This window comes from Solanum dulcamara, chromosome 8 (genome assembly GCF_947179165.1).
Source record: "Solanum dulcamara chromosome 8, daSolDulc1.2, whole genome shotgun sequence".
Classification (NCBI taxonomy): Eukaryota; Viridiplantae; Streptophyta; class Magnoliopsida; order Solanales; family Solanaceae; genus Solanum; species Solanum dulcamara.
The window spans coordinates 6,541,220-6,556,375 of record NC_077244.1 but is presented as its reverse complement, the minus strand read 5'-3'; the positions used below and the strand labels follow the sequence as shown (position 1 = coordinate 6,556,375).

Sequence of the window (15,156 nt, the reverse complement as noted above, 5' to 3'; positions counted from 1 at the left end):
ATCAATCAAGTCCTATCATGTCAGGATAATAAAATAGGAAAACATATGACTTAACGGTTCAATCCTCTCCTACTTTTGGCTACGTAGTTATTGAGTTTGAGTTATTACTTATTTTTACCCAATTCGGTGCCCGATACTCCTCCCAAAACTCAATGCTCATAAGAAAATCAATCCCAATCATATGAACTCTTATCAGTTCATCAATTTTATCCAATCAATCCTTTTAACCAATCAATTAGTCTCATATGGACTCTTTTCAGTTCATCAGTTCTATCCACTCAATCTTTTTAACCAATCAATTATTCAATCATTCACATTTATTTATTTAAGAGTACTATGGATAATCATTTGTGACAACATTCAGTTGAGAGCTTTCACTTGGGTTTAATTATGACGATATAAAGGACTATCAAATTTTATCAACACTTTCATCATGCTCACATCCCAATCACAATCATGCATTCACAAGTTCAAGGTTCTACACTCAGTCCTTAGGCATGTATATCTAATATTAGTCAAAATACTATTAGGGTTTATGAAATAAGTAGTTTAAATTATTTATTCAAGAAACAGGTTCGTAGAAGACATTAATTATGCAATATTATGTAAAATATGTTAAATTTAAGGAAAATCTCAAAAAACACAATAATGGGGACTCAGTTCATTCGCATATCAACCTATAACAATCATGGGGCAAATGAAAGAACAAGGTCCGTGCCTTATTTTACTCTTGCATACCTGGGATGAAGACAGAAAATCAAACCGGCAAAATTCTAGCTTGAAATCCTTGAACCCTAGCCCTTTCTCCTCTCCTTAACTCTAGTTTCTTTTGCTTGAATGCATAAAAAGTCTAAGGTATGGGTTTAGAAATCCTTCTAAGGTCGAAACGACCTACATTAGTCATGGATTAAGTATAGTGTGGGTGAAAAAAAATCAAAATACCCTTCACTAAAATTGAAATCGCAAGAAAAGAAATACACATAAATCACATTCTACGAATGTGTTTTATGAAGAAAGGGTAAATCGCATTCAACAAATGCGTTTTATGATGAAAGGATAAAATGAACTATGCTGGGGCAGGTCCACGCACACTTTTCTAGTTAAGTAATTTTTGCCACAAAAAATTATCTTTTGATCCGGTTGGACTAAAATTCAATCGATACCACTTTTCCACATGATTTTTCCCTATGATCGATATTCCGACCTCGAATTGGCCAAAAAGGTTAGGAATGGTAGGTTATGCGAGCGCACTATCCTCTAGGGGTATTTTGGAAATTTCTGGTGTATAACAAAGAATGTGGGAGTGGCCTCTGTGGCCGACAAGATGAGAAAAGAAAAATTGAGATAGTTTAGGCATGTGCAGAGGAAGGATTGTTTTTTTTTTAAACTGACCTAGTCCAAGGATCTCACCCCTCATGGCAGACAGGGGTTGAGCCAAACACCCCCAAGGCTTAACATAATATAAACAACAAAAGTACAAGGAGGAGAGCATATACCTTACCTCCAATCATATAGTGGTTCATTAATCAACTAACATACTACGGTTAGTCGATTTATCCCCAATACTATGAAAATGTAAGCCTAGTAACTATGCACCTAGAAGAGAGGACTCCTCTCAATACAAGTGACTAAGAAACCGTAAGAAGGGGAGACTCTCCCCATACAAGAATAATATAAGAAAAGACCTACACTAGTCCTATTCAATTAAGTTATACTTAACTTTGAAGAATAACAAGTGTACAAAATGAGTTGATAGTGATCTTCTAGGCTCCATGCTTGGAGGTTATGATGCTCCTCATCCTTTTCCTTTTGAAACTTGTCATACCAAGTTTGTCCAAAGTGAAATAGTCTGTAGTCTCTGTTGGTAGTTGTTGGAGGTATGCTAAGCTCAAAAAGAAGACCTTTTTATCTATGTGAATGGATATAAGGAGTTTCAATGGATGTGATCTACTCCATTGTAAGTTGGTGCAAGCTGTTGACAATGTATCTACATGTAGCTATGAATACAAATTTATATTGGACTCTAAGAGTAGCTCAGTTGCTGCAGCTCTGCAGGCTGTTGCAAGTTTTTGGGTGCTCTTGTTGTTGGGTGTTGCAGCTCTGTAGTGTACCTGCACAAGAGTAGAAAATAGAATACAATGGCCCCTAGGTAGCTAAGCAACTAATTGAAAGGACTTCTCTAGATATAAAGCGACTAAGGAAACATAAACAAGGGAGACTCTCCCCTTACATAACTAAGAAAAGAAATGAACCTACCTATTCCTATTTAAGTAGGCTATTAATCTTAACAAAAGCCATAGCCCAATTAAAAAGGAACAGATATACAAAAATAGATAATTGGACTCCATGATCAGTGAGTGTATAAAAAAGAAATGGTGGTCTTCTTAGCTTCCTGTGCAACATAGCAGTAACCAAAATTCAGCTTGTCATAGAGGTTGTTTAATCCTCTTAAGCTTCTTTCTTCTAAATCCTACCATCTCCAGTTTGTCTAGCTTGACATATCCTCTAGTTGCATGAGGAATTTGTTGGTAAGTGTAGAAGTGATGAGTATTAGCAATTTCATGGCTATATTTGGATAGTGTATCTGCTGGAAAATTGGCTTCCCTGTATACATGGTTACATTGGAACTGATCCAGCAATGTAACAAGCTCTTGGAGTTGTGTAGTGTACTTGATGATGCTCCATGGTGGGCTGTGATTGTGTCTCAACCATCCAACCAATAGTTTTGAATCAGTCTCTAAGATTACCCTGCTGTTTCTATTTTGAATACACCAAATAATTCCAAGTACTGTTGTTTGCACCTCTGTCTGGTTATTGGATCCCACTCCTAGAGGAGTAGCAAAAGCATATATTAACTTACCTGTGTGATCTCTCAATATCCCACCTACTCTTATCTTACCAGGATTGTTTATGTTACTTCCATCAGTATTGAGTTTAACAAAAGTTGGAGGGGGTTTATTCCATTTTACCTGAATCACACTCATAACATGTGTGTTGTTCTCCACCATGTCAACAAATTCTCTCCAGTTTCTTGGCATCTTGATATGAGGGAATACATTAATGGCCAGCATATATAATTTTTTGACAATAGAAAATATAACTCTAGATGAACTAGATTTTTTGCCTCCATACTTGCAAGCACATCTATTTTTTTATAAGTTCCGACACACAAAGACAGGGATAGCTTGCATCATTAACTTATTAATATCATTGTTATTTTTGATTAACCACCACCTCATAAGTAAATTCTTTAAAGGAGTATTGCTGTGTTGAAGGCCCCACCATCCTGAAAAATATTTCCAGATGTGTTGTGAAAATGGCCAGCTACAAATATGTGGTCAATATCATCCAAACCAGACCTATGACAACAAGAACAAGATGCAGGTTCATATCCAAAAGAGACAATCTTGTCATTATTGGGCAATTTGAATCTTAAGGCTCTCCATAGAAAAATGGAGACTTTAAAAGGAATGTATTGGAGAGAGGTAATTAAACATGATATGACACAACTTCATATCATTGAGGACATGAACTTAGATAAAAAAGAGTGGAGGTCGCGGATTAGGGTAAAATACTAGTAGGGGTAGAAGGCCAGTAGGGATAGAATGGTGTCTTGCCATATGACGATTTAGGGTTGGTCATAGGTCTAGGCGAGCCATTATAGTTATGTTGTTATTGCCTTTTGATTATCATATTACTTTGATATTGTTATTATTCTTATCTTATAAAAATTGTACTATTTTTTATTTTTGCCAGTATGCTATATATATTGTTTCTCTCTTACTTGGGGCTGATACTTTTGAGCCGAGGGTCTTTCGAAAATAACTTCTCAATCTCCATGAGGTAGTGGTAAAATTTACGTACATTATATCCTTCTTAGACCCCATTTATGGAATTTCACTGGGTATGTTATTGTTGTTGAAGTTTGGTTGTACCACACCCTAAAATGTTGTATGTGGTGTTTCAATTCTCAATGAAAATGATACTTCTTTTGTATTTTGGGCATAAATTTTTTATAGAATAGTACAAATTAGGTGATTCAAATTTTTAAATAACTCCAATGACAGTACCTACAACTTCCATGAAGAATATATCTTAACATTCGGAGGATAAGTAGGTCAAATAAATTAATTTTTGTAAGACATGGTGTTGTGATGAAATAAAGTATTTGTAGAAGGAATATCATATCTCACAGTAGGATGCTCTAAATCGGTTGATTCTTGAACGACATAAAAGTATACTTCTAGATCTATAATTCATATGGACACCAAATCCTAATTAAGAAGTTACCTTGTTCAAAAGCAGCTACGAAAAAGGGTATTCCATTAAAGAATGATTCATCTTACTAAGCATGGAAAGATCTAGATCCATTTGACATCACTCATGACATCAATAGTCCTCCATTTGACATCATCTATGAGATCAAAATCCTCCATTGAATTTTCAAGATCATCCTTTACAATTATTTTTATTTATTGTTAGGTCCCTCCTCCATACCTATAAATACCCACCTTATTTCCTCATTTTATTCATCAATCTTTCTCAAGCAACTCTTCTCTCTATACACTTCTTTACCCATTTTCAAATATAGTTTTAGTTTTTAATAGTGTAGAAATACTATTCCAGTGATTCTTATACTCCGGGTAGTACACAAAACGCTTCGGCAAGGAAAAAAGGCTAAGGGTTCAAGAGTGGTCATTGAGTTCTTCAATTCAGAGTAAAACTTCGAATTCTAGGTATGTAAGGTTATTCATAGCATTGAATTGAGTTCGTCCATTCACCCAATAATTAAATTCATCATAATTGAGTTATATTTGAGTTTTACCCTAATTCTTGAATTCTAAATGAGCTAATTCTTCTTCTATTGAGTTAGATATATTTATGCATTATTATTATTATTATTATTATTGTCTCTCATATTATTGGAATTATTATTCATGGCTACTTTCCCATGAACCCTAATTGATTTGATATTCATGAATATTTTTACGCGTGTTTTGAGTAAAGATGTTGGCTTTTAATATTTATTGACAAAAAAGTGATTTGAATTAATACTATATATGTATTTTATTGAGTTTTGAAAGAGCAAAAGAATTGAGTTTAAATTAATTTGAATTAAATGATGTTTTGAGCAAGATGTTTTGATGAGATATAAATAATGTTTTGAAGTGTAATAATTGATGAAGAGGTAATAAGATGAGTTTGATGTTTTTCCAATAAGACTAGATGATGATGTTAATATGAACACATATTTTGGGAGTAATATTGAGCACCGAGTTGGGTAAGAATTTAATTGACTCAAAGCCCAGAACTACATAGCCAGCGTAGGATGGAGCTATACCTCTTAAGTACCAAAAAGAGGACTTTGATGATTGGATCCAAGATGGTGATGTCATTTACCCTGGCAAGGCATTGGATGGATGTGGTAACGACATCGCTTCGTTGTATCATCATTAACTCATAAGTGATGGTTGTCGGTTAGAGAAACTCCCAACTGAGTAAGTATTGCTTATTATTATTATTATTATTATTATTATTATTATTATTATTATTATTATTATTATTATTATTAAACTTGCATTACATATTGATGTTGAGATGATGTTGAGTTTTGAGTCGAGTCTTTCTGAGAGGAGTTTCTTGATATCTGTCCTTACTTTCCTGCCATTTTACATACTCGTACATTCCATGTACTGACATCATTCAACCTGCATCGTTTTATGATGCAGATACAGGTGTTAGAGATCCTCAACAGACGCATCATAGAAGACCATTACTTTTCAGTTATTTGGTGAATCCTTCTTGTATTCGGAGGAACTCTTTATTCTTTTATTATTGTTGAGTATTATGTTTCTTTTGAGATAGTCATAGACATGTCATTGGCACCGTCTAATAGTGTTAGAGGCTTCATAGACAGAGTTTGATGATGCAATTTGAGTAGTTCTCTTTTGAAACTACTTCTTCTAAGGATTATTTCTTTTATTTGATGTTGATGATGGCGAGCCCACATAAGTATTCTTATTTTCACTTAAGTCTTCCGCTAATTAACGAATGAGTGATGAGACCAAGTGGTTCTCTCGAAGGCCAGAGATAGTTTCTGAGTGTCGTCCATGCCTAGGGTACCTTCTCGGAGTGTGACATTAGTTGTCCAAGCACTATCGCCGAACCGTCCAGTGTCAAGCGGCGACTTCTATTTGTGCTATGATCGAAATTAATAAACCCTTTTTAACTTAATTATTTTTGTATAAGGGCCAAGTAGTATAGGGTCTTAAATAAGTTAATAATTTAGCCCATCATTTAAATGAATTATTTATAATTACCCGTCAACTAATTAACCGTAGGTGTTGAATAGTCTAAAATTTCTAATTTAAATTTACGAAAATGATCCTTTATTAAAGAGAGAGGATTCGTTCTCAAAATGACCTAACGGGTCATTACAATAATCTAAAATAAGTCATAAATATTTTGTGGCTTTAAATTATTTCATTAATGGTATGGTAAAATGAGAAGTTTCTAAAGTTGAAAAATATCATTTCTTTTTAAAATTGACTTAAAAAGAAAGAATACCATATAAATTGAAAGGAAGAAAATATATACTATCTAAAAATGACAATATGTGGATTTAATGTGTTGTAATATTTACTTATTAAATTTTTTTGACTATGTGTTAAATAGATATAAATAAGTAGATTTTTATCCTAAAAATCAATTTGACTGTGATCAAATTTGAGAATTTGAATTTATAAAATTTAAATTTTGCCTTCCCTATACTTTTGTTGATAGTCAACAACTACTAGTCGTGGAAGATACAATATTATAATTTGAAGAACGGTTTGTTGTTTTTCCAATAAAAATGTATGATCTTTTTAATATTTTTAAAATTTTAGATGAGAAAGTTCTCTCTAATATTTTAAAATTTTAGATGAGAAAGTATATTGAATGTATCAATATCTTTTTTATGTAAAAAGTAACTTGACTTTGATTTTTGAATAACCCATGTCATTTCTGATTCTCCTGGAACACAAGATTCTCTTCATCTATGGAAAAGATTCGTATTAATAATTCTAATTTTATATATCAATAATTCTTCAATATCTAATTGTTTCTTTATAATAAAATATATTCTTAGTACATAAAATTTAAAGGAGAGATACTATTTCACCAATCAAGTTACATGTATCCAATATATATACATATACCTAACAATTTTTCGCCAAGTGGTGATGAAAATATAACTTGTACAAATCTTTTCATGTTCCAAGTTGATCTCATACATTCCTTTGTAAATAATCTATTTACTCGATGACATTTCAGAACCTTTCTAAAATTAGTTTAAATTTTTAAATGAGATAATTATAAAAATATTCTCAAAAATTAATTAAATTAATTTAATGAGTCTTTTATCTTTATCATATCTACTGCAGAAATTATCTGGTTCAGTAAATGTAATAGATGATTGACAAGACTGGTAGGATTTTGCATAAACTTTAAACGTCCTTTTTTATTTTTCTGCATGTATAGTCTACAAAGGTGAAAGTTACTAGCTATATAGTACGGAAGATTCTGAAACCTCAGTCCTTTTCATTATCTTATCTAATCTCTATGATTCTCTGATACCAAATTTGTGCCCAGTTAAGGCGGATTCAAAATTTAAAATTTATGAATTTGTGTAATAATTTTAAGTTAATATGTCATATTAATTAGATTTATAATTAAATATTTATAAGTATTTAGTGAATATTTTAATAGATATATAGTATTTAAGCAAAAACTATTAGAATTCTCCTGAATTCGCTACTAGTAGGTTGGATCACCCATGGTTGTTTCTTGATTTTCGATCTTAAACATGTCAATTGTCATATAGGATGTTGAAATTAAAGAACTGATATATTTATTTATTTTTTTAAAAAAATTGATCAAAAAAATATTAAACAACAAAAAGTATTGGTTTATGTAAATTCCAATATGATATTTATATCTATATTAGTATAACTAATATATAAAAATAGTAAGTTCCAAACAAAAATAGTAAGAGACTAATATGCCCTTTTAAGTTATATGACCATACATATAACCTTGAGGGGTTGTTCAGACGGGCGGAGCCATCTTGAATTCAGAGGGTTTATTTGAATTTCTTTCAATAGAAAGTTATATTATTTATACATAGTTAAAATAATTTTTTATGTATATATAGTAGATATCGAACTCTCTTTGACTAGTTTGTATGTCCACTCTTCAGATTTTGAACCCCTTTAATAAAAATTCTGGTTCCGCCACTGATCGTTTGGTAGGATGTATATTAGTAATATTTTGATTAATATACTGGGTTTAGTGATGCTAACATTATTTTTTATCGATAATTTAATTTGTTGTATTAAATAAATCTGGTGTATTAGAATAAAAACAAAAATAACTGTATAGGATCTATTTGAATAAGAATAGTATAAGGTATGCTTTCATGGAGTTTGGAATCTTAATGCTATCTTAGAGCGGATCTAGAAATCCTCAGATAGTGATAGTTGGCTTGGTGAAATCCGATAATCGATTGGCCTCTCGGCAATGTGAAAATAAGAGTGTAAATGGACTACTTCGGCTGGGCCCGCTACCACCTATCTAGTTTTCATTTTTGATCGAATTCCGTCTAGTAAGCCTTGAGATCTTACAGATGCTATTGAGAATCGTCATTAACCAATCAAATCCGCTTTGTTCTAGTTCATTCTCTTCCCCTCTCGACTTTGGATCTTAGCACCCAAAACCTAGCCCATTGAGTGCTCTACCTCGGGCCATATTTTCTGTCGTTAAGGTGGAGAACTGAACCAAGAATTCTCTTTCTTCATCATCAATCGAATCACTTTCGCGCTTGGGAATGTGAAAAAAAAAGATTACTACGTGATTTTTGGAATATGCCTTACTGTCATGGTTTACAACATGCATATAAAAATAGTATTGAATAAAATATATAACGATATATGTATTAGCTATACATTGATTAAAAGAACTATAAAACAAGAAATTGAAACCAAAGCAAATATGTGGATTTATTACTCTAGTATTTCCTACCAAACGACCCCTAAATTCATAATTTAAACTACTCATGAAGGAGTTTAAGTTACATATACACCTCAATGTAAAAGCTATCGGGTCATCGGGAATCAAATGATATGTACATAAAAAAAATTAAAATTTGAAATTTATAATCATAAGGCTACATATGATTTGATAATGTAAAATTATCTTATAATACCAGTAATTAATAGTGAATTATTTTTTGTATTAAAGTCTTTTCATGGAGTCCGTTTGGACATGGTTTCAAATCAGTGATATGAAATCATATTGATTTGGAGTTGAAATTTTGTTTGGACATGACAATTTGAATTTCTTAAGTTGTATTTTTTCATAAACATGAAAATTCCACAATTTGTGAAAACTATAAAATAAAATAAAAATTACAACTTTTATACAATCTTACCAAATGAACCAATCATAGTTCATAAATAAGGTATCAAAATATCCGAAGGTGTCGCATTATTAATAGTTGCATATCTACCTGTTCCTTTAGAAATAAACATTTATGATTACATGTTAGTACAAATTTTTAATTACACATAATTTTATAAAGATCCACTAGTCACCTATTCTCTAATATAACTCATCCACATAGTATGGACAATCCCTTCACGTCAAACATAACTCTATTTTTGTAAAATTTAAAATGATAGACATTTATATGCAAAATATAAACTTCTGTTTCAAGTTTTACATTTAAAAAAATTGAAATCATAATTCAAAATTTCAAATCATAATTTAAAGTTCAACTTTTATTCACATTTTAAAAACAAACACCGATTTCAAATTAAAACTTCAAGTTTAAGCCTCAAATATCCTATTCACACTTACCTTTGGGAAAAGACATATGCATGCGTTCAACTTGTGAAATAATAGTGAAATATGAGACGACAATTTATAGTACTGAAATGGAACAACAGCACCAATCAAATATAAAGTTCAAAGACAAAAATGCAATTTTTTGGGGACCATTTCAACTTTGCATGTTAGTTGCACACTAGCTAGCTAGCCATACTGTTAAAAAAATATACAAACATTGAATCACTTTATCCCATCCATTCGACAAAAAAGTGGTTGTTCGAATAGTAAATAATCTTCGTTTCTAACTTTAAGGGCAAGTCCGAATCTTAAGAGAAAATAGAAATAACATACAGTGCGAGGAGCCAAATTCATCACCCATCCTATTGAAAAAGCAAAAATAATAATATGACAAGTCGCACTCATCTAAATATACAATTGAGGAAATAGAGATAAGATGTAGCCAAATTCATCAAATTAACCTGCGCCAACCCTATCGAGAAAGTAAAAATAATAATATAGTACTATTATATATTAAAAAAATGAATAATAAAAGAAATAAATAGCTCTAGCTAGGTTAATTTCAAACCTTCTAATTAGGTCAAACCCTGCATGTTGCACGTGTAAAATTGATGATCTGTATTCCATGTATTTGTATCCACGTTAGCTACTTATTATGGTTGGTGCTGGTAACTGCTGCTTATTAAGTAAATGATAAAAATATATTATTTTTTAATAATTTAAATTTTTAAGTGAAATGATCATATAAAATGATCAATGAACGTATGTCGAAACATAATAATATAATTAGTTAAGTAATCAAAAGTATGAATTCTCTAGTAATTAACTTAAATTTTTAAATGAAATGATCATAGACTTCAATATGTTATATTAGAGCAAACAAGAGATATACTAATTTAAATCTCTCCACACACACACCCCCTCTCCCCAAAAGATAAGAAAAATATTAATTTCATATATTTGGCCAATGAAAAAGAATCAATCTCACTCTCAATTAATTAAAAGCATGTTTTTTTAATAATTTAAATTTTTAGATAAAATAGATCACTATTTAACATCACGAACTTCAAAAAATGATGGATTCTTGACGACGATATCATACATCTGGAGTGATTTGAAGTTTGTAAAGCTCTTAGGAAGTGAGATTAGATGTGCAGAATCATCTGATTTATGGAACTGCAAAAGATCCGACTTCATCGGGTTGTTGAATCGGGTCCATCCTAGTTCAATGAGTCTCCTCTCTAGTTCTTCATAGGAACTTATCGTCTCATTCTCCGGTAGGTACACCAACACCCGAGGGCGTGCCCCGGGTGCAGTGGCTGTACCAGTGCCTACAAAGACGAATACAAAATTTAGAATCAGTAAGAACATATAGAAATGTAACCAATGATATGACCAAGGAATGAAGCATTTTTCCTTGAATTAAAGCTTATGTTGTCAAATCCCTTGTTGAAACCAACAAATTGTGTTCTAATGTCATATTTGTCACGATCGAAAATTGAAGGTTGCAATTATGAGCGGAGCTAGGCTATCATATATTCAAACTTAAGTTGTGCAGACTCTTCGCTTTCGATATTGCATTCGTGTCGAATTCTTCAAAAATACATTATTTTTGGAGAATCTGACATGCACCCCTTAACATTTTTGAAAAGTCCATGCAATATAGATTCAAACCTCTTTCGTAAATTTTTTTTACTAAAAATATAAGATATAAACTATTTATTTTATTTATATACTATAATAAGTGTTGAATTAAATTTGATTTTTGCCTATGTTTACTTATTTCTGTTTATTTTAATTTTTCTTAGTGAAAGCTTTGACTCCGCCAGCATCATAATCTAGACCTAATTAATCTTTCCAAGAGAACCCTCAACTGTAAACATATAAATCTTCAATATTTTTCCCTCGTACGTTTAACCATGGAAATTAATGAAAGTGTGAGCATAGTATTACTGAATCTAATGAGTTAAACTTATATCGAGTACCTGGATATGGTGGTTGTTTTAGCTCGAAGGACTCTCGAGTAGGATTTTTGATCAAATGAGCAACACCTTTCTTGTCAAATATCCATACGCCAGACATTATAACTGATTTAATTTAATTTATATTTCCAGCTCCAACAATATATGTATATGGAGATGGAGAAAGAAAAACAATAATACAACATACTTTAGAGAAATGATGAAATGATTATTTCTTATGGAGCAGTAGATATATCTCACTGTGTGTGTAGGTTTGCTAGTACATCATGTGATCACTGATCATCTGGAAGACTGGACTACTACTAACCTTTTTGGGGATACTAGTTCATTTACTTTCTCTGTGTTCTAATTTTTATGTCCTAAGGAATCGTTTGGTATGACAAGATAATTGGGATAATAATTTTAAAATAAAATAAAAGATTATTTTATTTTATATTTTGTTAGGGATATTAACTAGTTCTTAGATTATTTATCTTATTATTTATATTATAGTAATTAGAGTTGTACAGGGCAAATCGATAAACCACACCAAGCCGACAAACCAAATCAAATCGAAAAAAACCCGAGTAGTGGTTTGGTTTGACTTGGTTTGGTGTTTGAAAAAAAAACCCAACCATTATAGGGTTAGTTTGATTTTAACTAAAAAAAGTCAAACCAAACCCAAACCGACCCGATTATAGATATACTACTTTTAAATTATGTTATACATAAAAATATTTATTAAAATGTAATTTATAAATATTTTTTTAATTTTTTTTATAATTTTTATTTTCTTTCTTACATTTATATTTAGACTTGAGAAGCTCATCTAAATAATATACGAAAAAAACTCATCTTATAAAGTTATATTATAAAGTTAAAACTTCAAACAATATTCTGCCTCTATCTTATATGTTGATATTTTGTACTAGAACTCTTTTTAAGAAGCACTGTTCTGTGCTTATTATTAGATACTATAAAAATCCGAGAAACCCGAAAAAACCAGAAAAAATCCAAAAAACCCGAGAAAAATTGATATCGAAAAACTCGACTTTTAGTGGTTTGATTTGGTTTATAGATTTAATAATCCGACACAAATGATTTGGTTTGGTTTGTAAAAAATTCGAACCAACCCGGTCCATGTACACTCCTAATAGTAATGAGATAAGTTTCTCATATATAGCTAGCGTTTGGTTCCAAATTCTCAAATATTCTTGGCAAGTAATTTTTGAGTGAAGTTTTGGTGAAATTTCACCATGCGTTTGACCACAAATATTTTCAAGAATATTTGACTGTTTCAAAAAATATTATTTTGTACACTTAAGTTTTAAAAATGATTGAAAATACCTATAAGTTTGTGTTATCATTTTATAATGAATATGTTCCATTGAAAAAAAAACTTATAACATAATTGATAACAATAAAAAAATAACAATATGGGCAAAAACAATATATTAATCGAATTAAAAACAAATTATTTTTTCTCAATTTTGTCACTCAAACTATTCTTTTTCCAGAAGAGGTAATAACAAACTATTCTTTTATAAAATCTTTCCATATTCTACGAACAATCTCTTTTCAAAAATAAATAATGAGTGTTTTTATAAAATATAAAAGTTTGGAGTAATTTTTAACTTTTTAAAACTTTCTAAGTTCCCAAGTTGTAGTTTTTTCTAAAACTTGAGAACTTGAAATATTTGTCAAATAATAACAAATTATATGGTCAAACACTAATTTTTAAATGTTTTTCAATTTTTTTCAAAAATCATTTGGGACCAAACGACATCATATAAATGGTGGGTGGAACCCATTAATAGCTCCATAAAATTGGCACAAACTTTCAGACACTTCAAGTACACCTTATTCATTTTAAACACCTTTAGTAAGTCTTGTTATGTCATTTTAACACTTTTTACTAACTTGAAATTAACATTGTGTGTGTTGCATTTAGCGGTGTCAAAATGAACTCAAATATAGTTAATCTGTCCAAACATTTATGGGTTGGGCTCAAGATAATTTGTATTTGGTTCAATCTTAACTCATTCAATCCTTCTACCATTTTAAAAGAATTTCCAATTGAACATAACTTAATCTTCAATTTCAACCTGTTTTAATGCTCTTTATTTGCATTGGTGTAATGTATGTTCTTATATTAAATATATGAATTACTATCTATTTTATATCTTTTAGGATTAATCTATCAATTTGTAAATTTTTATTTTTATTTTCTTAAGTTGAAATTCAAATTGTGGTTATAAAAGGTAAATAATAATATGTTAAAATTATTGAAATTAAGATGGTCAAATTGGGCGGGTCATGACCCAACCCGATTTTTAGCCCAATTGAGCCCAACACATTTGAGTCTTAAGTAAATTTGGACGGGTCATGACCCAACCCAATTTTTATTTCAACCCATTTTATTATGGTGAATTTTCGCATATATCAATTCAAAAATATCTTAATTATGCTCCATAGCTATAGTTTGCTAATTACAATTCATAGTTATAGTTATAGCAACGTTTACATAATTTGCGCATCATTTGTATACGTTTGTATAATTCGCTCTACAATTCACATTTTTTGTATAACATTTGTATATTTCACTATACCATGCACAACATTTGTATAATTCTCTATATAATTTGTAGTGTTTGTATATTTCCCTATACAATTTGATTCGCACACGACGTTTGTATAAATCACGCGAATTATATAAAATTCAAACTGTAATTATAGCTAGATATTTTTTTCGCGAGCCATAATTAATTCAAACTATACTTATGTTAGCTAATTAACTAATATATATTTGTTTATCCGCATAATTTTCTCTTTTATTATTCTCAATTTCAATCCAACCTGCACATTTGACACCCCTAGTTGCATTTATTCTTAGTTCCTGAGGAGCCCTTGTTTTTATGAGATTTTTTTTTGTTCCTTCGTCTTCTTCACTCTTTAACCCTACTACCTACTTCACATTCCACATTAAACACCTTAATTTTGTTTGTTTCTTTATCATATTAATTTTGAAAAACTTTATAAGAACATGAAAGAACAAAACACAAAAACTTGATTTTTTTTTAGAAATATGACAGTATTTTCCGGTGAGATTCCGACAAAGACAATAGGACTCTTCTTCTATGTCTAAGCCTTTATCATAAAATGTAACAGCAACAACACCATAAAGTAGGGACATTGCCAGAAAGAAACGGGGAAGGTAGGGGAGGTAAGTTGGGATGGGGTGTAAAAAATAGGTAATTTTTATTTATTTATTTTTATTGAAATAAATTTTTTCTTTTTCTTTTTTATAATT

General features: G+C 30.6%; 1 protein-coding gene across 1 annotated transcript; it reads right to left on the bottom strand.

The window, feature by feature from the left end:
• Positions 1 to 10,900: 10,900 nt before the first annotated feature.
• Positions 10,901 to 12,093, bottom strand: LOC129900994 (flowering-promoting factor 1-like). Its single transcript, XM_055976095.1, has 2 exons — positions 11,871 to 12,093; positions 10,901 to 11,216 (listed from the first exon to the last, which is right to left on the bottom strand). The coding sequence occupies exons 1-2, from the start codon at positions 11,965 to 11,967 to the stop codon at positions 10,933 to 10,935; spliced, it is 381 nt and encodes a 126-aa protein (XP_055832070.1). The 5' UTR covers positions 11,968 to 12,093; the 3' UTR covers positions 10,901 to 10,932.
• Between the last annotated feature and the right edge of the window lie 3,063 nt (positions 12,094 to 15,156).

Coding starts and splice junctions, on each gene's coding strand:
- LOC129900994 (XM_055976095.1), bottom strand. CDS start 11,967: ATGTCTGGCGTATGGATATTTGACAAGAAAGGTGTTGCTCATTTGATC. Junction 11,217..11,870: donor AAAACAACCACCATATCCAG/GTACTCGATATA, acceptor TCGTCTTTGTAG/GCACTGGTACAGCCACTGCA.